Source organism: Phaethon lepturus, unplaced genomic scaffold, assembly GCF_000687285.1.
Source record: "Phaethon lepturus isolate BGI_N335 unplaced genomic scaffold, ASM68728v1 scaffold32446, whole genome shotgun sequence".
Classification (NCBI taxonomy): domain Eukaryota; kingdom Metazoa; phylum Chordata; class Aves; order Phaethontiformes; family Phaethontidae; genus Phaethon; species Phaethon lepturus.
In genome coordinates, this window is record NW_010546123.1 from 27,650 (window position 1) to 54,538 (window position 26,889).

The 26,889-nt window shown below is 37.3% G+C and overlaps 1 protein-coding gene across 1 annotated transcript; it reads left to right on the forward strand.

Moving 5' to 3' along the window:
• Nucleotides 1–10,979: 10,979 nt before the first annotated feature.
• On the forward strand, nucleotides 10,980–23,112 carry CTCFL (CCCTC-binding factor (zinc finger protein)-like). The gene is made up of 9 exons (XM_010289200.1): nucleotides 10,980–11,097; nucleotides 12,765–12,935; nucleotides 13,373–13,506; nucleotides 15,438–15,558; nucleotides 16,829–16,978; nucleotides 18,775–18,935; nucleotides 19,586–19,768; nucleotides 20,561–20,681; nucleotides 22,958–23,112. Exons 1-9 carry the CDS (start codon nucleotides 10,980–10,982, stop codon nucleotides 23,110–23,112), a joined length of 1,314 nt encoding a protein of 437 aa, XP_010287502.1.
• The last annotated feature ends 3,777 nt before the right edge of the window (nucleotides 23,113–26,889 follow it).

A 26,889-nucleotide genomic window follows, 5' to 3' on the forward strand; every position in this document is an offset into this window, starting at 1 on the left:
TTTAGGGAAAGTCCTGGCTGTGCCACAGTCCATGCCAAGGCAGACATTTTGTCATAGGCAGACTGGTTTCTTGCTTGTTATTCTTCTGCTTTGGCAGAGAAACTATTTACTTTTTTTTTACTTTTTTTTTTTTTTTTTAAGCTCACTTTTACAGGCTCTGGGATATTGTTATCATCACCACAGGAGATGAGGGTCTCCTTTCCATTTTCTCTTGTAAGGAATAAAAACTGGAGCCTTGTCCAGGGTGTTACTGTGGCACATCCACCCATTGCCTGTGAAGGATACTGAGGCTCTAATTCCCTCCTGTCACACTGGTGACCCTTCTCAGCCACACAAGACACTTAGTTTGGGCTCTGATTTCACACCTGAATCTCAGGTAGGAGATGGCATGCCAAATGCAGAGCAGCAAGCAGCTCCCATTAATGGTGTTTGCTCTGTTAGTAGCTCTGAGCAGCATGTTGCTCACTGTTCATCCTCCTCTCTCACCAGCTCATTAGCTCTAGAGATGGGATTGATTCATATAATCTTAACCTTGGTAAGCAGTCACTCTTTTGGAGCCATTTCTCAAGCTGTGACTCTAATTTAGGGACTTTTCCCAGTAGGAACACGGTCCTCTCTTTTGTTAAACCTGTACCAGGGATCAGTGTGAACGTGAGTAACGGGCTCTGTAGCCACTGGTATCTGACCAGTGGCTGGGGGGGGGTAATCCTGTCAAGTGTGAGCTTGAGAGCAGTTCTCATCTACTGTAGAAGGTCTAATAGGCACATGGAGAGTTTGGGTACTCCAAGGCTTTGACTGACTTGACTTCAGCCAGCACAAGGTCGATAAGAACATGACTATGATCTTTTCACGGTTACTGCATTTTTTTGGCTGGATGCACAGCAGAACCACAGCCAGGAGAGAAGGGGACAAACTGTACTAAAGAGAGTGGAAAACAGTCGGCATAAGGTAGTGTTTCCCTTCACCTATACAGCATCTGCTCTGCTCAGTCATACAAAGCCCAGATGGCACAGAGATTCAGCTTTGCAAATAAAAATGGTAACCCTTGCTGGAGCGAAATCTGTTTACCACAGAGCTGTGTGTTTGCAGCTGTCAAGGGCTCCCAGCTTCCTACCTGTGGAGGGGGTAAATGACAAATCCTTGCACGGGTTCAAGCAGCAGATGTTTCAACCTCTTGTTCAAAAGCAGTCTTCTGGGTTCCTGCTGGTAACTGGGGTCCTGCTAACTGTGCCGTTTTACAGAGGCTTCACCTCCTCAGGCCTTAAGAAATGACATGGAAGCACCTTTCAAAATTTAAACTTGTTTATTTTTTTCTAGGATGAGATAACCCTGGCTCCTCTTGCTCCTTCCTTTTGCACGCTCTTCGTTATTTCTCTGTGATCCTTCACTTGCTAGCAGCACTCTGTTGTCAGTTGGCATTTCAGGGTTACACGGCTTTGTCCACCTGACTGGCAATGTGTCTTTAAATACTTCAATTTACCTTTTGATTTTACTAAAATTTTACTAAAATCTTGTCATTTTTATCCCTTATTACATGCAGTCTGACCCACTGGACACAGTTCTGTATGTCCTTCATAAGCCAACTTCTTTAAAGAAGGATGGCTCTAAGCAGTAAGCGTGGGTGCAGATTCAGAAGGTTTAGGTTCTGTTTCTTCCTCTGCTGTAGATTTCCCATTTGACTTTGCACATGTAACTTTACATCCCCAAGCCTTTATCCTCTCCATGGGAAGGGGGTTGAGAGGTGATAATGCCAATTTCTTTCTGTTCTTGGGCATTCTTCCTAGACTGGTTGATAGTTCCTGGCCAGAGGAGTTTAAAACCTAATTAGACAATATCATTATCTCCTCTCATCTTTGTATCTGTGCCACAGATAGTCCCTGCTGGGTCCTCTCTAGATTATTGAAATGCAAATATTATGTTCTTATTTGAAATGAAAAACATTTACTATAACCTGTTTTCTCCTTTGATAGCAGCACAAAAGCACCAACTTGGGCTGAACCATGTTTTCTGTTTCAAGTGAGATTTGTTCTATATTTTTCACAGGAAAATAGCTTTGATGAATATTTCAAGCATTTTGCAACACTGGAAGCCACAACTACAGGATACAGAAGCTGATTGTGCAGAAATAAAAGCCAGGCTACATCTAAAGGTCAGAAGGCAAATGTGCCTATGTCAAGCAATACATACCTTTGGTTCTTGAACCTGACTGCTGTAGGAAAATCAACATTACAAAAAACCAATTACCTCTGTAATAGATCCTGTGTTTACTGGAAAACCCTGATGTAAGTGTTAACAGGTCAGGTGAAATCCTACATACTGTACACTTATGCTTAGCACATTTCTAATAGGAAGAAGGCAACACGGGCTGCCTTACCACAATAGGATTTTTTCAATGTAAAAGCATTTTGGTTTTGTCAGTGTAAATGGTTCTTACTAGACAAGTGCCACAAGTATGATTATTGCTACAAACAACAGCCAGTAAAGAGGCCAAGGGTTCAGCTGGACCCTGGAAGTCATACTTTTTCCTTATGCCTTTAGGATGACAGAATTCTGACTCTACTGTACATGCTTCTGTTGACTGACCATCTGTACCTGTCTCCAAATTTACTGATTCAGGATGATTCATACACATATGAATACTGTTTACTTAAAGAGGAAGCTCTTATACATGAGCTTAAACTAATATGTACAAATGAATAGCAACCAATTTGCATTCTGCAAATAAAATAAAACAAGTAACCCACACGTTAACCTTGTTTAGTTCAGGTATTTGCGTTGCAATCGCACTAAGGCAGTACCTCGTTATTTTGGGTGAAGTATAAATGCGCTCTGCCCAGGAGATCTCACTGTTTAAGACAGAACAAAAGAAGGGCATGAATGACAGATCAAGAGACTGTAAGTTTGTAGAGGCAGCTCTGAAAAGAGTAATAACCGTTCTTCACAAAACAAGTCACTTAGCTATTCTCATTTGCTTTCTAGGCACTTCCTCATCTTCCTGTTTAAAAAGATTATGAGGACTATACGGGTCACTTTGTTTATTCTTATAAATACATAAAAGACGTACAGCTATGCCTGCTATACCGTATGTCTGCTACCAGTTCCTGATGGAGAGGCAGGGGGCTGTCTGGTTTTGGTCTTTAAGTGATGATTTGTCACTGTAGCAGGGAGGAAGACTAATATTTAAGGTATCTCTGCTGGTAAATATCAAGGACTAAATCACCTGCTGTCAGTAAAATCACGCCAATATATGTGTCTTTAAATATGCCCTTAAATTTTGTAGCCCGTTCTTGATTTCTTTGGATTTTTGCATTGAGAAGCTTGATTTGGGCTCCTCAAAAACTTTAGCGACCATGCTGATTTTGTATCTGAGCTGGAAAAATATTGCACGGGAAGCCACCAATCAAGTCCTTACTGATGATTTTGCAAGGTTTAATGTGCACTTGCTGCATATCCACGTGGAAGCAGAATTTGAACTCTTTTAGGTTGTACTTCTCACTCATTGATTTATTAGGACAATGATTTAATACTCTCGTTCTCTGGTGATCCTATTAACTTTCAAGCAATGGTGCCTGTTTAGCTGTGCACAAAGAGCTGTTCTCAGAACTGTTTTCCTGATTAAAGATTAACAATGTGATAAAAGCAAGGAAACATGGGCATCCTTGGAGTTTGTTTCTTACATCAGTTGAGTTAAACCTTTACTATCTTTTCTCACTGTGTATCTTCACTTTGTGTTTGGCAATCAAATTCTGCACAGCTCTAGCACGTTTCCTCCAGTTTAGTCAAAACAAGAGGAAAACTTTCTGCCTTTTAAACTTTTAACTGTTTGACCCTTGCACAAACAGCAGCAGAAACCTTTATTAACTACCTAAGGGGTGTTGTCGTTAAAACTTTCTTTGCTATCTCGCAGATTAAAGAGTATTCTGTAAAAACAGTGGAAGTCACTGAAGTGTAGTTAACTGTATAACCATGCTAATGTCTTTTGAAATGGAAGAAGCAGTACGCTTCTCAAGTAAACATCCTTCTTCCAAACAGACCCAGGCACGCAGATCTGCTGTTTGCCACAAGCAGTAAACGGAGCATTACCGGATGGCAGAATTGTTTCTAAATATATCATGATGTTAGATGAAATGGTTAATAGATAAATTGCAATTATGGTTAATATTTTTTAGACCACTTCCCTGACTTGTGTCTAAGCAATCAATCACCCGTGGTACTTTCAGCTCCAATAAGCTTATGTTAAATACTTCCCCTTTTATATATCTCGCATCTGTATGCTATTATGCCCTGTTTTTTTGTCATGCTATATAATTATAATCATTAACGATATGGAGCAGGATTTTAAAAGCACAGGCAATACTTAAAAGCATTAAGTCTTCTAACTTAATAGAAGTTGCTCTGGTTCTTCTACAAAAACCACTCATATTTAAAGAGATGATTTGTCTTCTCAAAGTCAAGATGAGCACTGGAGGTAGAGCAAACAAAGCTTTCCCTGTGCCTTAGGCACAGCCCACATCCAGCTGATCATGCATGAATGGCACAGTCCAAGCAAGCACTGTGCCTCCAACAGAGTTCTGCAGCTCTCCTCACCCCTGTCTTTGCACCGAGAAAGAAAAGTGATAATTTATAGCTGGGCTAGACACTAGTCAATCAATACCCTCCAGGATTACTTCCATCTGTCTTTGCTTTGCTATGCTCCAATCTTCCCTCTACTTTGGGGAAGAAGTAAGGAAACAAGTAGGACTGTATATTCTGAAGTTCCTGGGTCTGAGGTCTGACTAGCTTTTATATGACTGTAGAGACAAGGGACCAGAGAACTGTGTTCTTTTGGGTAGACAAGAAATCCAAGTCAGATCTGAATCCTAAATGGTGTCTTCTAGAATAAACTGCAACTCCCATCTCAGAAGCAGAGGTCTGGGAGGTAAATAAAAAAGAAAAAAAAAGCTAAAACATTTTAATAATATTATTCTTTCCAAGTGATTGGTATCTTTTCTGAAATTCAGATTATATAATTTCTCCTGAGAATCTTCCAGGCCAGCACTGAGGCACTAAATTAATTCTGAATCTGCAATTTTCAGTTTCTTAGAACAGCATCCAAAACAATATAATCCTTTTTTTTAATTTTAATCTCACTTGTTAGCTGACATGCTTTTTTTTTAATTAAGGTTTTTGCTGGTCTCTGAAGAAGTGCTTCATCTGCGTGAAAGTGGGATGCTAAAAGAACAAGTTGACAACAGCACCAGAAAGTACAGTGAAAAGATTTCAACCGTTTAGTGACTACAGCTTCATAAACTGAAAAATATTTAAAGGAGCAATATGAATTAGAAGATTATAAAGGTATACTCGCTTTCTCTGAAACAGGTGATGGTGTGAAGGAGGTTATTTACTGCAGTCATTACGAAGAGGGGCAATATCTCACTGCAAAACAGGTGACGAAGGTAGCAATTGTCCCTGGTGTAAGAGGAAAAGTAAAAGGCGTGTATGTTTTCAGGCCAGTGTTAAGGCACATAGCTACCACTATGACAGGTGCAGTGTGAATACGACATATACTTGGAAACAAAAGTGAGACATTGGAGGAAAGTGAAAATGGAAAACTTTCCAGATGCCAGGTGGAAAATGATATTAAAGCTGTCAAAGTAAGTCACAACAAAGACTGGGTTTTCTCATAGACTAACAAGAGTCATGTTCTGGAGAAGAACAGAGTTTTCAACTAAAAGACAGAATATCATAAATGAAACAATTATGAGTATTGGAGGTTAAATTGGGGCTTATTTGTGGGGTTTTTTGCCAAACTTAATAGAAGTTAATTTCTGCAGCCTCTCTCTTTTTTCTTCTTCCCCCCCCACCCCCCTCCTTTCAAGTGTACTGCAACAGTCCTGCTTTACTCTGAGTTTTGTGGACAGGTCAAAAATCTGTGAATAAATCACACCATTATTGGTTCACATAGTTATCTATTCTGACCCTAATTCCAAACCCATTTAAATCAATGGCAGTCTTGCTGTTGGCAACAGAGGACTGTAATTTAGGACCTACGATAGGAAGAAGGAGGTGCAAAGCATACACAGTAGAGGCTGGTTATACAGCCTCTGCAGCCATCCAAAGTGGTTTTCTAAAACACAGGAAGGGAATGAAACTGAAGACTTTGAACTACCTTCAAGGTCAAATATGCTTTCTGTATCCGGTAACAGAGCTTTTAAAAAAAGTCAGCTCCATCTAACAAGCATTAAGCATCTTAAATATTATAAAAGATATTATTCAGATTTAAGACTGACAATCTGAACAGAAAATCCAATATTTTACTCATCAAAAAAGTAATCTGTGCTGTTTATACTTAGGTGGAAAAGTGCATATCGGAACAAAGTTTGCTGTGTTTCCTCAGTGCAGCCAAGGGTAGAATTTACTCTGCTGATTTAGGGTTTTATTTTTCTGTGTATTCAGTTTCATGCACTGGTAGATTCTTATCAGCAATTTATCTGCAATTTTGTGGCTGAATTTTGTTTCTGTATGTAACATTACTTTAGCAGAAGAGAATGTGCCTACATTAAATTCCTTATATTCCTTATAAAGTACTCCTAACAAACTATAATTCATATTGAGTATGTTTACCCCCCAAAATATAATTATGACCTAAAAACCAAAAAGGTCCTCTATTCTTCTTGTGATAGATTTTTCATGCAGACTGTTGATCTGTTAGAAAGAAAGAGACCTTTTAGAGGAGTGGGTGGAAGCTTGATTGCAGTTAGAGATGGTGCAGTAAGAAGTAGCGGTAACTGGAGATTGTATACACAATAGACCGTAACAGCCATTATGGAACTGTTAACCTCTATTGTGTCAAAAATAATTAGAAAGTGGTTGAATTTGTAGATTGCTGATCCAAGTGGTTCCTTTAAATTCAACAAAAATTAACTGAAGGACTATTCTGCATTTGAGTTATAAATTCTTGAAAATATCAGTTTATTATGGAAATAATGACAGAGCTTTAACTGTAGCTGCATGGTCAGTGCTGGTATTAATAATGCACAAGTACAAGGCAGGACAGTTCTTGGATGCTCATGGCTGTTCAAGTACAGAAAAATTCATTTAAATGACCTAAAGGAGTTTATATTATTATAACAATTTTTTTCCTTGGTGCCCTTCAACTATCATAATTGCACAGTATACGTAGCAACTTGAAGAGATTCAGAAATGTGTAAGAAGTCTAATCTCTGGCTACACTCACCAGCAGCATAATTATATGAATATATTGTGTATTCTGCATCCTGTTCTTTGTTTTTGAGAGCCCACAGATTCTGTAGATGATGAATAATGTGGCATCTAACTAAAACATCAGCCCTAAATTGCTGAAATACATATTCAACCTTAAATAATTGCTTTGAATTGTGTTGATTCCAAGTAACATATGACTAATTTGCAGTTATTAAATGTAAAAATTTTATATTCTTTTTGCATTTAGGATTCTATGGGTTTGTGGATAAGAGTAGTTGTTGTCGAGAGTATTTATGGGAGGTACAGGAACTTGCTGTCTCTGAGGATAAGGCCCAGCAAGGTCAGTGACCTAAAATGAGGCTTGTCATAAGATTTGTTTTTCAAGACGTGAAGGTTTTAATTTTTCATTCTTACAGCTTGTTGCAGTGGCCCCGCTGGTGTACGTTTCACGGCTGCATCCTTTGCAGTAACCAGAACCACTGGCTTTTCCCATGGTGCTATATAGCCCTGCTACCTCAGGCACCCGCAGCACAGAAGTAGTAATAATGTCCCTGCCAAATTCAGTGGAAAAGGGGACGCGTGGTTCCTGGGTACCCAGCGGTGCAAGCTGTACTCAGAAACACACCATATAATACAGGCTTTGTGCAAAACACCACCTCATCTGATGGAATAGTACAGCTGAACGGGCCAGCGGCACTTGCTGCTATTTTGTGCTAAGGATATTTCACAAATGCCAGTTTTAATGGGTTATGTACACAGGCAAGGAACGCCACAAATTGGTTAGGGGGTTTGTTCTCTTCAAAGTTCAGTACATGGTTTAGCAGGATCTGGACCACGCTGGGCTACAGGCACTTTGCAATGTACTGTGCTTTGCAACGCACTGAACTAATATTTAGAGATAAAGCTCCAAATCTGTCCTTTGCACTAGTGTATAACAGAGTGCTAATAGTAAGTGGGCTGTGTAAAATGTCTGACAGTTGGAAATTGCTGGTCTAGAAGGGTACACAAGATTAAATGTTAAGTTTCTCAAATCATACAAGTTTACCTCAAAGACATTTTTACAATGCCTTTGGAGAACTCTTAAGTCTAAAACTTCTTGTTCTCATCCAATAACCAATCCTGGCCTAAAGTGTAGTGTAATGATGCTTATGTGTCGCTCTCCTGCAAACGTACTTCAGCCAATTTTGTAAAACACTTCAGCTCCCGGGGTAAGAGACGCCGTGGCACTAGCAGTCAGCCAGCTCTTCAGCAGCACTCCAGCGACACGGCACCCAGGCTGAAGTGGTTCCGTGAGAGAAACATGGGAAGTACTTCAAATATTTTGCCAGTGGGGAAACCAATTGAGCTCAGCCCCGTGGTCTCCAGCCAAGTGGGAGCAGAAGGTTAAGGGCCTACAATTAAAACCGAGAGGTCTTCATCTAGGACTCGAGCGTGACAAAATGGCAGGCTGCTTTTACAGGAGGCCTTGCTGCCTAGCGGCGGGGATTTGCCACGCTTTCACTCCAAGGAGACAGGCTCTTTGCTGAGCACTGGGCACGGGCCTTGCACAGAGGCCTCTAGAGGTTCACCCATGTCAGGGCTTTGTGCCTCTTGGGGAATTATCAGGTGAGGAACCACCTCTTCCCCACAGGAGCTGCTGCCCACGAGTGGGCTTCCCCCCTCTGGCTGCTGCTGAGGGGACAGACTCCCCACTAGGAGCGTGGGACTGCCATGCCGAGGTGCACAACAGGGAAGGGGCCCCTTGGCGCAAAGCCCCTTCTCTGCTCGTCTTTCTCTGAGGGAAAGCAGCAGGGCACGGGGCACGCTCACTGCTGACAGGCCGCCGAGGCCGCCCGGCTGCCTGCACCCCAGTGCGCAGGGCGGTGGCCGGGAGGTGGGAGCCTTCCCGCTGTGGGGCCGTGAGGCGGATTGGGATGGGGGGAGCCCCTGGCCAAGGAGCCGGGGGAGTCTGAAGGGGTGAGGGCCAGCCCGGAAGCTCTGGGAGCCAGGCTGTGGGTGGGGGTTGCCAGTGAGGCGGCGGCGGGGGGCAGGCGGGCTGTGGTAGTCAGTGTGCCGGAGGTCTGTGGGCGAGCAGGCCCGCGAGGTGGTTTAAGGGCCGGAGTGCGAGGCAGGGCCAGCGGGTTGTCCTGAAAGCCTGTGATTTGCCCTCATTTTTAACCTCGCCTTTCGAACAGGTTCACTCAGCAGCATACATGGCCTTAGGGCTGCTGGAGCCTTTCACCAAAATCAGGGGTGCAGGAAAAAAACAGGACAGAAGAGTGTAACAGGGACAGGAAGTGAAGCAGAGGAGCAGTGCCAGCAACCACAGTGCAGGACTGGACATGCAGTCGGGGGCAAGTGTCCCACCAGAGTGGTCCCTGTCTCCTGAAGAGGGTGAAAAACACTTGCTGACACTACAGACAGTGTGTCTGAAGGCAGAGGAAGAGGACTTGGAGGGAGCCTGCCAGATAACTGCCCACCCGCAGAAGGCGGTGGCCATGGCAGCGCTGGCCGGGGCAGTTGTGCTGCAGCCCGTGGTGCAGCAGGGGCAGGGTGTGCCGCACAACGGGCAGGCAGGCACGGCTGTGAGCGTGCAGGAAGGTATCTGTGTTTTTTACGACTTGGGGCTGACGCAGATTAACATTTTGCAAGAAAAAGGGCAAGCAAAGAGTTCAGAGAGCAAGCCAACAGAGAAACCACCAGACACGCTACTGATTGAGGTACAAGTTCTGGATGTGGTGAAGATGGCGATATGTTAGCCGTTAGCTTGTACTATCACACTCATTCAGTTCTGACTTCAATATTATTTTTTCTAGGTGTTCAAATTTGTTGGATTTAAGTATTTAGTCCTTTGTACAGCTTTTTATAATCTCATCCCATGTTTAAAAAGGCAAAATAAAATTTAGCCTTTCTAGATGGCTAACCTGCTGAAATTCAGACAAGTTTTTAATTCAGTGCACCATCTTGGTGCTATTTGGTTTGACAGCCTAGATCTCTTAAGTAGCATTAGGCAATTTCCCTTCTTCTCCTGCATTAGTACAATACTGCAGTCGTTAAAGCTGGATGTGTAATATGGTCTCATTTAAAATGCATTTTATTAAAAGCATGCAAACATTGGTATTTATCCTGTGCTCTTGGTTTTATAATAAAATAATATTTTTCTTTTAAAACTCATATGCCACCCTAGATAATTTCTGAGGTATGGTCATACTTAAGTTTAATACAAAAAGAATCACTTGCTGTATGACAAAGAAATCATTATAACTAGGCTGCAAAAGTCCTATATTAGTCTGGTAAAAAATTGAGAGCATACTTTTCTTGCCATTTTCCTTTAAAAGGTAGATGTACTGAAATAAAATTTAAAACCTTTAAAAAAAATGAGGATATAAGTTTCTGTGTTCTCGGTGCTGTAATCTTAAAATAATGCTCTGAAGTTTTATATAAAATTTTGAAGAGCTAGGGCTCAATATTAGTAATGGTTCACTTCCCAGTTAGGCCGCTCTATGTTAAATGGAAATTTTTTGTTGCAGTTTTGTCCATCACATTTAAAGCTGAAAATCAAAATGAGTTAGTAGTTTGCGTTTTGTTGATAGCTCAGTTGTTTTGCCATTAGTGACTGCCTTTGATTAGAGAAGTTGTAAAACATTCTCTTTTTTAAATAGATTGACAGAGATAATGATGTCATTACATTTGAAAATAAGGTCCAGCAACTGACCCCATCTGAAAAGGGGGGAGGAAAGGAACTTTTTTTCAGTCTTGGGGAAACAAAAAGCCAGAGCTGCAAAGCCAGTGAAGATATGTCAGATACATGCAGCGATGGTAAAGAGCAGTGCTATGCAACTCCGTTAGAACAAACAGTTGTAAGAAATCCCAAGAATCTAAAATTTCAGATTTGTGCTCCGCATCGGAATAAAGGTAAAAAGTTAATAATCTTTGTAGCTCATTTTTAGATAACATGTTAAGTTAGATTTTTAAATGAGGTTGAAATTTTATATTAAATGTTCACAGTGTTAATTTTTAAGTTTACATTAGGTTAAATCTCATGTTCCTTGGAAATTTAGAAGAAGGAATAATACCCTTCAGCCTTAAGTGATAAAAGATCCTTGTGCAGGCTGATGTCATCTGCATTGTGTTCACGAGAGGCATTTTGGATGGCATTTAGAAATTAATGGTCTTTTGAACAGTATGTGGTATTAGAAAGCTCCAGGGAGATTTCAAAGTTAATATTGTATAAATGCCTTTGAATAAACCTAGTAATTTACTTAGTTGCCTCATTCAGCTTTAAAATGTGCTTGTTTGGGGGTTTATGGATGAGCTTAAGAGTGGTTCCAAGTTGCTGGCAGAGGGCAAGTATCAATGCCTGTCAGCAAGGTATCTCCCAGAACCTAAGTAAAAGTAACAGAAAATGGCTGATGTAAGATTTTAAGAACATAAAAGTATGTTGCAGAAGTTAAGGACTGACTTAGGAGGGAATGGATAAGCAACTGTTTCTCTAGAAAATGCATGTGTGTGCTGTAAAAGTTGGATGACATCAGTAATGTCAAAGAGTCTGTAAACGTGTGTGTTGTAGTATCTAGGTATTAAGGTATCTTGACTGAGTTTGTTTAAAGTATGGATTTTGTACAAATTGCTCATGTCCCTTGTTTTAGTTACTGCATTTATAAGAAGCACATTTGAGCAGCTTTAACAAAGCTAACAATGTTCTTTTGTGTGGGCATGAATCCACAATGAATAAATAACAATAAAGTGATTTTGTTTGCTGTTATTGAAGTGAAGTGTTAGCTGCACATCTCTGTGTGGTATAAAGCATTGTATAAAATACATTTTGGTCTCAGCATGAAAATCATTACAGAGAGTGCACTTGGGAGCTGAGACAACTGTTGTGGAAAGGCTCTTCAAATATGACGTATTTGCCATTTTGCAGTTTCAAATCTTCTTCAAAACTGAAAGTGTTGCACATTTACTCTTAACATGTTAAGCTCAAAAGAAATTCATTACTGCTGTGCCATGAACTTGGAAGTTTTATGTAATCCAGAAAGCATAACTTGGTTCTATGCCTTCTTCAAGGAATTGATCTTTTTTTCCTCAAATTCAACTAACAATTTTAAAGAGGCAATTAAAAAATTAAAAATTAAAAAATTGTGGTGTTTTTTACATACACTTTACGGATTCAGGACTATCAGAAAGCTGAGAATAGCTTAACCTGCCATTTGCCATCAAGAAGTGTGTTGCATAGGTTGTAAGTGCCTTGATGAACCACATCTTAATGATGCTATCAAGAGAGGAAGTTTCATCCTGTCTTTGGACGTGAAAGCTAGGCTAGGAGTTAGTTTTCCTGGGATTAGGTTATAAACTAACACATGACGTTATTTTTTGGGCAAATCACTTAAGTCTTAAGTAGATACAATAATTTCTGTCTGACAGCTTGATTTTTTGTAATGTATTTTGAAGTCCTTCTATGTAGAAGTATGAAGTAGTTTCGCCCAAAGTAGAGGAACTATATTGAAATTGCTACTATATTTTGAAAAAGTAAAGTCATTATTTGTGGCTTATATGATATAAACGTGTCTTTGTTCCCACAGGAGAGAAAGCAGTTTTCAGCTGCGGTTTGTGCACATTCACCTCACTCAGAATATCAAGTCTTAACCGTCACGTGAAAACCCATTCTGATGAGAAACGTCATGTGTGTCACCTCTGCCTTAAGGGTTTTCGTACAGCTACTCTCCTGCATAACCATGTGAATGTACATACAGGTATCTAATGTGTGAAAATACTTCATTTTATGTATTTTCTGCAAAATTTAATTAACAGACAAATGGCTGTGTCTTATTTGTTTGGAGTTCCACACTGAAAAGACATAGTCTGTAGTTAGTAACTTTATGTGTATGTATTAATTTATTTTGTTAAATACTATTCTAAAAATTTTTGTGAACTGAATATTGACTTCAGTTGTGTCTGATTCCTATATGCATAATAGAATTTTTTGTGATGTTTTCATTTTGTTATATAACCATATGAAGCAATTTGATGAACCATGTTTATAATAAACTTACAGTGTACATTTATTGTATATAAAAATTCAGAACCTTGGAAAAGGTTCTGTTAAAAAATTGTGCATGTTGATTTAAGGCAGACGAATCATACTGTTGTGTTGTTAAATAAAATTCTAAGAAATGGTGTATTTTTACAGGGACCAGACCGTATAAATGCGGTGACTGTGATATGGCATTTGTGACCAGTGGTGAGCTTTCACGACATAGGCGTTACAAGCATACTTTAGAAAAACCTTTCAAGTGTTCAGTGTGTAAATATTCTAGTGTAGAAGTAAGTACAGCCTTACTGAGTCTTTTGAGAGGGTTTGTAGGCTTTCACATACTAAGATTTTAATGTACTGTCAAGTTATAACATTTTTGAACAGTTTTGTAACCTTGAGAAGTTTCTGCTAAATCGTGCATATATTGTACTGTGTACACCATCCTTGTTTATTGTCAGATTTCTATATGAGATCAACTCAATACATTGCAGAGGTAGTTGCAGATGTCAAGCTACAGTATTAATGCTTGGCTTGCGATGTGGATGTATATACGCATACTAAATTGGGAGGAACGGGCAAACTTGTGGTTTTTGTAATACTTCAATACTGTGAAAGAGGACTGTAGAGACCGTAGAGGTAGGGAGACCTGCTGGATCCCAGGAATCAGTGGCCCGTGTATAACAGCATCGAAGAAAAGACCATCAGGCTCCGCTAATGGTCTTGGACTACACTGGTGGCTTGAATTTGTCTGCTATATTACTGCAGTATTACTGCAAGATAGCTGATTACTAAAACTTTGTGGTGACATGCATTTCATTTGTATGCACATCTTTTCATCCCCATCATCTCTCAAAAAGGAAAAAGTAATCTGAATTCCTTGAATCTTCACTTTGACCATGTAGTAATATTTATAAATGAGTTGCTTCAAATTAGTATTTGTACAATTATTTAGCTTTTTGAAACTAGTTACATTTTAAGGGTGTTTTCTTTTTTGTTATACTAAAATTGCTGCTAGGCAATGTGTTAGTGTGAATTTGATCCTACAAAAGCATACTGGGTCCTCCTTTATAGTTCATTCCATATACTGTAGGACAAGACTGGCTATTGTCTAAAATGAAGCTCATTTATTGTATTTATATCCTTGATGATGTTTGGTTTTTTTACAGGATTGAAATTTTCTTAATCTAGAAATAAAACAGTTAGAGACTGCCTAAGGATTCACTTGGAAAAAATAGGCTTTCAGTCCTGCACCTATGATTGAATCACAGTCAGAGACACCTATGATTGAATCACTGTCAATATCTAAATTTTTTATGTGCTGTGTCCAGATCTAAAAGCTGTAAGCAAGCCTGAACATTATTCCATGCACCTTATCTTATTAATTAGATTTGGGATGGCTTGCACCTTTAAAAACCTTTACAGTTTATGTTAAAGTATCCTATTCTTTCTCAGTGTTTCGATAAGGAAGTATTAAGCACTCATTGCTGTTGCAGAATTCTCACTAATATTATTGTAAGCTTTACCTGAATAAGGAGAGCTGAAGGAGCCCACTAGTAATACCATGCATATGATTTGACTTTTGTATAGCAAAGATTGGCAATCACATTTAAATTTATTTAAGTGAATAGAGTTGTAGATTTGAATGGATCTAGCAGGGAATTCCTTAAGTCTGTTTATAAATGGAGGAATTGAACATTAGGTAACGCTTAATTTTAGCTTGCATACCTGCAATATTTATGTAGAACGTATCACAAGAACAGTATAAAAAAGTAGAATGAATTAAACTTTTGCAATGGAAGTGCTTCATTGGGACTTGAAGGTGAATAAAGGCTTTGGTTAATGAGTTTGGTCTTTCATTTCTTTTCCTGACTGTTTTCAAAGAATTTTTTGTTTTGCATATCCAAGTAGCCTGAAAGTAGTAAGTATCCCATTCAGATGATTTAAAAATTCTAGCTTTTATGTTCTTATTATAAAATTTCTCCTTTTGTTTAGGTTGACACTAAACATGGATGTAAGATTATCTGGGGAAAGAGTACAGAAAAGTTACCTAAAACAACAGTCTGATTGTACAGGAGAAGAGGTGGGGCGGGAGAGTGCTAATTCTGGGACTGATGCAGTATTTAAAATTGCAATAGATGTATTTTGTAAAATTGTTTATATTTTAATTGATTATGTCTCTAACGTAAATGTTACTGCAGAAAATTTCTCATTTTTATACTAGGCAAGCAAAATGAAACGACATATTCGCTCACATACAGGAGAGCGTCCTTATGCCTGTGACCTTTGCAGTTATGCTAGCAAAGATGCATATAAACTGAAAAGGCACATGATAACTCATTCAGGTAGGACTCTGATGTAATGATCAAGTCTATGCCCTTAGGCCCTTAACGTTCATAGAGTAAGAGTGATCTAATTTCAGACTCTAAATTAGCACTTTTTTTCATTTGTCATTTCGAGTAAAAACGTGCCTGAAAAACATGTTCTCTTTAAATGTTCTGAATTTGGCTACTGGAGGTCCAGCTGCACAGCACTAGTAGTTACAGTCTTGCTGTTGTTCCTACACTTTTTTAATATTAGAAAAGTATTTCATTTATGTGGTCTTGTTTTCTGTGGATCAAATTGTCACTTCTATTTCTCAATTAGTTAATTTTATATGGAGTTGTATTTGCCGGGAGAGTTTAAAATGTCTGTTCAAAACATGGACATCATTGTGGCCCCAAATTGTTATTAACTAATTTGATCAGCAAAGAATTAAAGTGATTTAACATCGAAAGCGATGTGTTCCAATCATGGCTCTGTAAGGTGCATGCCTTCTGAGAAGGAACTTTGTATCTATCATATACTTCAGGGTTTAACTTAGCTCAGTTATGATATGTAATATATGTTATGATTAGTGTTTTGGTTTGAATCAGAATGTGAGAGCATGGTTTGAATCAAATCTTCCAAATCTCCCCACTTATCATTCTTTGGTTCATATCTTGAGGCAGTTTGGTGCAATTTAACTGAGTTCTCTTTTAATGAGAGTCAACCGGAAGAGTTGGTTCAAAATGTGTGTACATGTTGGGTCCTCAGCACTAGCTGGTTTTCTCATATTAGACTGTGTCAATTGCCAGTGTTGATGTAATTTTTTTGTTACATTCACACCTGAAGTGACTTTTTGGGGAAGAAAGGCAAGAAAATAACTTACCGCTTTCTCTTCCACCATTATCAACGGCTGGTGTTGAATCACTTTTATCATGATGTTGTTACAGCTGTTAACTTTCTCTCCTTGCACATTTTAGGATAATTCTGCATTTTGTACATTAAATATTCAAGACAGAATAGAAGATAATTAAAATAATTCCCGATTAATAGTTTAGAATTATATTAATGGCTTTATGTTTCAGCAGTTTGACTCGCAATTCTGAAAGCCAAGTTTTTGCACTGTAATCAGATATGTAAACTTACGTAAACTTGTTTAGCCTTTTGTATGATGTCAACTAATAGTAACATTCTGATTGGTCTGGAGACTGTTGCTGTTAGAACATGGATGTTGAGATCTGTCGGATTTTCAAATTTGTATCAAATAAGTAGAGTTTCTAAGCATATGTTATTTTTATATGTTTTTAATAGGTGAAAAACCCTATGAATGTTATGTTTGCCAGGCCAAATTCACTCAAAGTGGTTCCATGAAAATCCATATGTTAAAGAAGCATGGAGAAAATGTGCCAAAATACCAATGTCCACATTGTAGTACCTTCATTGCACGAAAAAGTGACTTGGGTGAGTTTAAAGAAAAAAAAAGAAAATTAAATGTAGAGATAATTAGAGGTGAAGTCTTTAATTTTCATGCTTACAGTGATACCAAATATGTCATATATGACTTCATAGCATTACAGAATATTTCTATGGAAAATGTATTCATTGTTTTATAGGTAAGTTCCCCCTGCAAGGAGATGTGGTGACATCTTGTGGTTGATATTTTAACTTGTTTAAAATGCAGAGTAGCAATCATTTAGCCTTTTTTTTTTTCCTCGAAATCCGTGGCATTGTGACCTTCTGTTTTTCAGTAAGAAGGTACCTGACAAAAATATATGCCCAGGTTGTATTGAAAAGATTTTTCTCAAAGCCACAGAAAATCATTATATCTGTATAAGGCCATTTCAGTTCTTGCATTCTGTTTTTTTCTCAGTTTTAGTTAAAATGTGTATATGCATCCAGCCATATAAGAAATTCAAATAGATTGAATGTTTTAGTACATTTATTTTTAATATACCAAATCAGTTTTTACCTCTTAATCTACAATTGTACTGCGTATTTAGTTACTGAGTGCACTGTCCTTGTAGTTTAAAGAAATACATGTAGTTGCATTAGTTAGTAAAACTTTTAAGTTTGACTTCATTGGTCCAGCAGACAATGGTTTTACATGCTTCAAGTATTCAAAACTCTTAGAATTCTAAATTCTATTATGTCAATATCAAGGATTATTTTCGGGCTGTATAACACTCATGAAACATTGAAGGCAGTACAATAAACTCAAATGTCTCTTAGCTAGTTGGAGTCTTCTCCCAGATTTGGGAGACAACCCCCTGCCTAAGTTCATCTTCATTCTATATGCAGATAATGGAATTTTTTCCTTGCCATCAGTATCAAACAGTACTGATATACAGGTTGATACTGAAAATATAAAATAAATTATAATTGTAACTGAAAATATAAATTGAAAATTTTCCTTGTACAAACCACAGTTCTTAAAATACAAGTTGTCATGATTTTCTGGGAATTTTCTACACTAAATGTTTTAACTACTCTTGTTTGGAAGAGTACTTGCTTCAAGTACTGGTAAAGTTGTACCTATCCATACATTTCACATGTAAATTCATTGTCTTTTCAAGGAAGAAAATATTTTTGTACAGATGAGAGTTTTATTAATAAATCAGAAATATAGCATATTCACTGTATTTAAGGCAGTATAGCTGACCAATACCAACAAAATCTACATAAAATTTTAAGAATCCAGAAATATACGAAAAAGCTATATTAAAAAAATATTTAGACAAACAAAGATGCCTTTTGCATCTATTTATAATTTCAGATAAAGATTCCATTGAAGTCTATTAAGTATTTGAATGTAGAAGTGGAATTGTTATTTACATATATACAATTTCTTTGTTCATGTATTTTTGCACTTTTCATTTTAATACTATAAATACTACTTCGGGTAGCATTTTCAAATGAATTTTTTTGTGTAGACAAAAGCAGACAGTTACTGGAATTTTCTAAAGGATTTGATTTATTACATGATTTCCATTGAAATAATTTCAAGATTTTGGCCTATAACTGCTTAATTTATCTGGAAGGTTACAACATGTTGCTGCAACTTTAGTTATCTTAAACTAATTTGAAAAATTGCCTATTTGGCGATTTTACCCCTACTGCAGAGAACACAGAAGGTTCTTTTTTGTGTTTTCCTCTACAATGTATGCATTACTCAGGGCTGTGCACAGTCTAACTCTTGTTCAAAATTGTGGAAATCAAAAAATTACCATTAAAATTAATTGCTTCTAATAACTGTTCAGGTGTCCACTTGCAAAAAATGCATTCCTACATGGCAGTGGCAATTAAATGCAGTTACTGTGAAGCTGTTTTTCACGAGCGCTATGCTCTTATTCAGCACAAGAAGACTCATAGAAATGAAAAAAGATTCAAATGTGATCAGTGCAGCTACGCATGTAAGCAGGTATTTAAATTCACTGGAAAATTATTGCTTATTCAATTAATGTTTTGGCAAGGTAGGGTTGGCTTTGGGGTTATATGTACCTTAAGAAGGTAAAAACATTTGTGCCTGCAATCTAACTAAAATAGAGTAATTCTATTTATTTGCAAGAGAAATGGTTGACAAATAAACAGTAAAATTGAAATGCTGGAAAGTCTGAGGCTATCTTTGTGATAAATCTTTTGCACATGAACTGCTTAGAAGTATAAAGTCAGACTAATCCCTTTCAGTGACGCTGTGATGAGAACAAGATACAATATTTGTGCCTTAAATGTGGTTTTCAGCAGTGTTACGGTATAAATTCAGTCTGAACTAAAAATGGTTTTTTAAAGAATACATTCAGGATAGCTTGCTTTGGCCTTGATCTGTTGGAGTGTTCCATTGCTCCATTCTGATTATTTTCTCTGCTAACCTTAATAAGGTTCGGAGGAAAACCTCTGACCTTCTGCAAGTCAGTGGGCGGTATCCCAATGTGTTCTTCAGCATCTGCTTACAGTGGAGGATAGTTACGGAGTCTGTGCAACATGCTTGCACTTTTCTGTGCACCTGTGTGGTTTTCTGAACATGTGTCACAGAGCTGGGTAGTTACGTTACAGATATTTTCTTTGTTTCAGGAACAACGCTTAATTGCGCATAAACGAACCCATACTGGTGAGAAGCCCTTCACTTGCTCGTGCTGCAGCAAAAGCTTTCGACAGAAGCAGCTTCTCACTCTTCACTTTAGGAAGGACCATGATTCCAATATTAAGCCTACAGTTTATGAATGCCCTAAATGTGGTAAGGGCTATTCACTCTGGGTAAGATACTTCCTTTTAAGGAATCTCAGTGGAGTTGTCTTTAGCTAGGTATTGCAGATCATATTGTCACAAAGGACTGAGAGTAAAAAGCAGTGTGCTGGCGGGAATGTTAACTCCTTAGTGCTAAGCCAGCACAACTTGTTTGTTTTCTTTCCCAGACCTTACATTGGAGGTTTAATAAAGAACTTTATAGTATTCTCCTTTAGGTAAAAAATACCCGCCACATCATATTTTCAGGGTTGGTACTGTTTTGTACAATCCAGTATTGAAGTTACTAATGTTTAATACAGTAGTCTTCTTAAAAAAAATAAAAAGGCAGTGTGGAGGTATGCATTTTAAGACAAATTAAAGAACTTGGAAAGATAATTGAAGTGAAAGAGTGCTAGGACCCGTTCAGCAAGGAAAGTAAGAAATTATTATTCACTTCTTCAAAACCCTATGCAGTGAGAACATATCTCTGGTTTTGGGTTAACTGTGCACACTTCTAAAGTAAATGTAACCTTTTTTCCACACACAAATTTTACATGTAAAACTTTATGGCTTATCCAGGAACCAGAAAATGATAAATTTTATTTTATACCCACCAAATGGCAATGTTTCTTTAAAGCAGAATTTTAATATGTATTCTGGAAAATCTTCATGATTTTTATGGAGGTTGTTAACTATGTCAGCCTTTCACTTAGTTTTTCCAAAATTTGTCTGTCAGAACCATATTTGTTTTTTGCGTGTGTGTTAAATTGCTTACATACATTAATATTTGATTCCTATATTTATGCTTCATTATGCTAACAGAATAATATGCATAAACATGCTGAAAATTGTGGATTGGTGAGGGAAAAAACTGCTACACCCAGAAAAAGAAGCAAGGGCAAAAATAAAACCCATGAGAACTCAAAGCATGTTAAGCAAGAAGGTAATCAGTGAATAAGTTAGAATTTAATCATGTAAATTAGAATCAAGAATAAAAGGCTAAGGCAGTGAATCTCCCCTGCTGTTTAATTACTGTTTCACAATGAAGCTAATTTAAGTTCTAATAATGGAATACTACTTCAGAAGAGTCTTTATTGTGTGTCAGAAATTCTTGTCATCTGAGTTGGGTCATTGCTCAGGTAGCCATTCTGGGATTTCTATTCCCCTGCTCCTGCAAACGTCTTCCTAAGCTCCCTGCTTAGCAATGCTTACACATGCGTTTTTCTTTTCATTTTTACAAATTCCCTTTGCCTTTATAAAGGAGGATGAAATACGTCATTACTGAGTTGAGCCATAGTGAGTTTTCTTAAGAACTCGTGATTTATAATATACTGCTTTAATATAGACCAGATTGAAAACTTTTCAATTTCAGAACTCAGGTTGCATGTTAATCACAAAAGATCTAACACATCTTAATAAAGAAATTGTTCATCTTCTTTCTCTCATACTTAGACTAGATAGTGATCAAATAAAAATAAAAATGCTACTGATGTAAATAGCTAGAGTCATTTTTCACTCGTACTGCAGAGGTGATCCGGCCAGTTTATAGAGCTCTTGGTTCAGCACGTCTGTGCAATCAGAAACTCACTTGGAATTATTCAGTGTTACTCATTTTAGTTAGCTCTTGAGCACTGAGCATTTATTCTGTACACTTCAATATAAACCATAGTTTCTCTCTTCTCTTTTTCTGCTTCCCCATCTTTTCTCATTAGGTTAAGATTCCCAGAAAGTGAGTAAGTTCAGGTTTTGGCAGACTAAAATGGTAGACTAATCAGTCAGTTGATGCCTTGTCAGCGAGAACTCCACAGCAATAAGTGAAGTGCCTTTTCTATCTGGATTATGCTAGTACATTCTTAATACAATCATTTGTATTTCATCTTATTTGCAACTTTAAAAACATATGATTTTTTTTTTTTTTTTTAATTCTCTCAGATAAACCTTAGCCTGTCGCCACATATGTAGTAATATTCTAGCAGTGTCACCTTATGGTCTAAATTTGACCCAGAGGAGGGGTCAAATTTCATTTATATACATTTCTGTTTAATTAGACAAAGCACAATATACAATATTCAGTTAGGTCAGGCCATGGGCAGGAACCTTGTATCTTTATGCATCCTGCTTTCCCTTTGTCTGTTCAATCGAATGCTGAATCTCTGCAATGTTGCAGGGTGAGAGGTGTTTCTGAGGTCACCTTTAGGGCCACCAGGGGCAAAAAAATAGCTTTCCCTGACCTGAATTTTGTCATTTTTTGCCCCTCTGCTTCCCAGATGCTGTTTGAAAGCCAAAGTAATCTCCTTGATAGCATTATTCTGGTGATTTTCATGGAGTAAGAGTCAAGAATGGAGATTACATCTAAGGCCTAGGTGTCCTAAAACCTTACCTTTTGGTATATCAGGTTGTATCTACACTGATTTGTGGCCAAAGACACTGAGACAAAATTTAACATAGTAAGAAGAAGAAATGTTGGAGCTTTTCTGAGTCTAATGAATATATATCAGCAGCTGAGTTTACATTAGCATTGACACTTCTGTTTTCATTGGTAAGGCTGTAATGGTATGGTTAGAGAGAAAGGTTACAGCTGCAATGTTTATGTTTTTGCAATAATTAGATTTTGCCGTATATTAATGTTGCACTACGTGCAAACGAGTTCTTTTCCGTATCTTGTAGATACCTTCATCTGGATTTGTAGAGCTAGGATAATGGGTCTTTAGATGTTGTTCATGCAAATATTCAGTCCATTCATTGACTCACACAAATACTAGAAATTTCTGTACTGGTTCCAGAAGGTTTTTTCCCAAAACTGACATTTGCGAGTATATATATCACTGTCCACTTCTTGCACAATTTGCAGGGGCCTGTGGGATCCTGTATGTGGCTTTACAAAAGATTACTTGTGTGATTGGTGCTGTCCATGATTTGCTGTTACTAATAATTAAAAAAGAAAATGCATATATATGAGAATTAAATTTCCAGTTAAATAACGCTTAGTTTTCCTCTGATAAGAATACCATTTGTACTACTCACTAACATGGCTTGTAATGTAATATTCAACATAAAATATATCCATTCTCCGAATAAACTGTAAGAGAAAAGATACACTGTTGTTATATATTGGCAGTATTTTCTCCACTACATTAAATTGCCTGTTTGTTAAATTTATTGAAATACTTACTTGTCTTTCTGGTTAATCACCACAATATTTAAATTTTTTTTGCAAAGTTGACCTGGAATCGTTCCAAGACATCTCCACTGTGAAAAATGAACACTATGCCAGTGAGATTGTTCCTGTTTTGGATGGAAAAGAAACAGCAACTCCGGGAGAACAGAGAACAGAAACGACTTGTGAAATGATTCTCAATATGATGGACAAATAACACACGAACAGACTCTGGTCTTTCTTGTTTTCACTGGTTGCAACTGACCAGTTCAAAGTGTGTAACTACATCCAGTTAGAAAACTAGAAAAGATGCTGGTTGAAATCTGTTGAAGCCCTTCTGTGCTCATTTTTCTTCTTGTTGCAATTTCTACTGTGTAACCTAAATAACATTGCTAAAGTGTGAAAGTTATATGGAACCTTCACCTGTTTTATTAAATATGTGCAATAATAAAATGAAGACAAAATTAGCTAATTTCAGAGTAATTTATGAAAAAGTAGATAGGTTGGTTTGACCTTGCATTTCATTTTTCTTCCAGATTTACTCACAGAATTGCATACTGAACTGAAGCAAATTTAGTCCTCAGTAGCTCTATAGAATTGAGCGCTGCATGAACTTCAGTCTATTTGTACTTTCCTGAGGTGAGCACATGAAAGGCAATGATTTTTTCATGCAAGGAACATTTACTAAATCTCCTTTCTGCAAACACATTAGTTTCGAATATAATTCACAATGCTAAAATACAGTTTTGTGGTAAAAAAGCGCACGGTTTTGTGCCCCATACTTCTAGTAATTATTTAATGTTATTAGCTCCATTCTCTTTTCCCAGTGGTTTTCAATAGGTATAATGTCATTATCTTCAGAAGAGTTCCTTTAGTTTTACATCAGCATGGAAAACAGTGGTGGAAGCAGATCCTTTACTTTTTGGCTTATTATAATACTAAGTTCGTGCAAACTTTGGGGTATGGTTTCACAGCTGGATCATGCTGCCTGTCCTGTCTTTTTCCCCATGTCCCGGGCATAATTTTCTTTCTTCCTTCTTGTTTCAGCTCTAGCAACCATACAGCTGTAGGGTGAGTTGGATCAGCATGCAGATCTAATTAGAAACTAATCTTTTCTGTTGTCTTAGTTTTGGTCAGGTCAGTTAGCTGGGCAGACATAGAGCTGCGTGATCATTTGAGTTGGCAAAAACAAAGCTGCAGTAGTGTGTGCTGGTGTCAGGAAAGTGTGCAGAACAACCCCTTTCTGGGAATGCATAACTTTCTGTTACTCTAAGCTGACTGTTTTTCGAGCTGCTACCAGGTGGTAGCTGTTTCCATTCCCCCTCCTTCCCCTTTAGCTAGCCTTCTTGTAAGTGTTTCCATGTATCATATGTTTAGCACTAGATCCAAAACACACCCATGACTTTGATCTTAATTAGGCCTTCAATAAAGCACACTTGTATTGTTTAGGAACATTCATGTTTATAGTACATCTAAGAGTAAAGAGAAATTTTAACTGTCAAATCTAATTCTCTAACTTTTTTTGGTTTATAAAAACTACTGGTTTTACTGTTTCATTAATAATTAATTAATATAGTTAGAGTAATTACAGTAAGTACTGTCGATTTTTATGACTAGTTACAATGATCACAATTCCCATTTATGCACTGTTTGCTCATTTTTTGTCATTTATAATTAATACTTGGAAGCCTGTTCATAAAATCTTAAATACTTTTAAAATATTAATCTTAATGCTGCTATTCTTATGTTATGTTTCATTATAAATAAGCACTACTATTGCTAACCAATTTTAATAATATCGGGTCATGTAAGAAGTAAATAATTTTAATTAAAATGCCAAGCGCTTATCCTATTTTCAAGTTTAACACCTGTGTTTAACGTCGTTAGAAATATAGAACTCGGCCAGTATAAAATTGTTTGATTTTGCACGTTGAGCAAGCTATGTTTGCTAGTTATGCTGATGTAGTCAGGGGGAGTAAATTCTGCTGTGCATTCCAGATTAACTGCCATTTAAGATCTAAATATGGGAAATTTTAACATTTGTTACTTAAAGTCTATTAGAAATGAAAGCTTAGGTTTTTTCCAGTTAACATATTAAACAACAGCTTTATCCTCTACTTGATAAAATGCCTACATGCCTGTTCTACTAGGATAACTTTTTAAATTTGGCAACTGTTCTGCTGTTAATAAGACCCAAACCAGTGGTGTGCTTAGGAGGTTTAACTGTCATACAATGTCTTAAGTATCTCCATGTACGTGACTAGGAGGTAAGGATGTCCGCATTAGCGAGTGACACTTGCTGTCTTACAGGAGTAAATTATCCAATTTTAGAAGATACAGACCACCTTACAGTAAAGGGCCTCATCAAGACCTTAACCAATCAGCTCAATCAAATATATGAACAGGCATTACCCCTTTGGTAATAGAAGCCTCATTCAGTTTTGTAGCATATGTTTTTAGCAATCACTGAGAAGTCAGTGTATTTGAATTTACCAAAGTTACTCATTGGCTTTGTCCTCCTTCCATTATAATGCTGTTATTTGAGTGTTTAATAAAGATACATAATTATCATTTTCTGCCCATTTTCATAATGGTAATTTTAGTAAGTTAATGATTTGTTCTGGCTGCCTTGTCAGTAACAGATCTTAAGGATACTTTTGTCCATGGTAATTGCTTAAATAATATTGTTGACTTTATTCTTGTTGTGCCGTTTCCATTTGTGTCATAAATTCTAAGCAACAGATTTCTTTGTTAAAATTCATTTTAGAAGTTGTATAAATTACTTGATCAGTTTTCTGAATATATATTGTTCATTTGAATTGTTGTTAATAAAGCTGACTCATTTTGTGCTGACATCTGAAAATCAGACTACATAAAGTGGAATATGAATGTAGTAATAAAAGATCTTCTTATCTCTGAACTTGCAAAATTATTATTTAAGTAGTTAGAAGGTAGAAATGTGTCCTTTTGAAAATCAAGGAAGAATTCTTTGACGTCTTCAACAGCCATTCCTAGTGGTCTCATGCTTTTTAACCTCAAGTAGTGATTGTTCTTCATGATTAAAAATTTGCATCACTATGGCTTTTAGATGTTTATTTTACAAAGATTATTTAATCTAATGATATTATTCATATATTTTAGATGAGTACACATGTAATATCTTTTAAAGCAGTACATATTCTGAACAGATGCCAATTTTAAAATATTTTAATTTATGGAGGAGTTGTTAAATATACAGGAATGATTCATATTGTGAAATGGATAATACTGAAGTATTCTATAGTATTTTCTAACAGTGCTCTTGAGCAAATCTGTTATTTGGAACAGAAGCTTTCTACATAAGAGGAAGAATGCATTCTGAGTTTTCCTCTGCAAGCAGAAATCTGCAGCAGGCAGATGTAACACATCATGCCCAGTAGATAAAAGCAGAGAAAGAGTAAAAGCATTACTTTGGATGCACTTTTAGTAACTGGGCTCCATAATATACCTAAGACCTTGAAGCATAGTAACTTCAGCAACACTAATGTGTGGCATATGATGCTGCAAAACTAAGTACATTTTGATGTACCGATTAGAATGAATTGTCTTCTGAAACTTCAAAGAATTGCTCCCGAAAAAAATCCTAGAATCTGCCAAGGAAATGAAGAAAAGTAGCTATTGGCAGCAAGAGTGGGGCTGTAAGTCGGACCGTGTGCTTGCATAATAGCGTTTAATTGAGCATTGTGCTGCGAGTTGATGACCGATTGCGTTAATTAGAGGAGCTTCCTGTAGATGGCAGCGTGCGTTCACAGCTGTGTAAGCAGGCAGCGGAGCAAATGCTGCATGTCAAAGGTGCTTTGATTTTTTGGTCTTGATTTTGACTTAGTAAGGTATCTTGCTGGTGACTTTATGCATGTCAAAGCTATATAAAAAGACTTCTTTGTACCTTTTTTTTCTTTAGCAGGCTAAGTCATCCTTTCCTTAGCCGTTGATAATCAGCCCTAGTGTCACTATG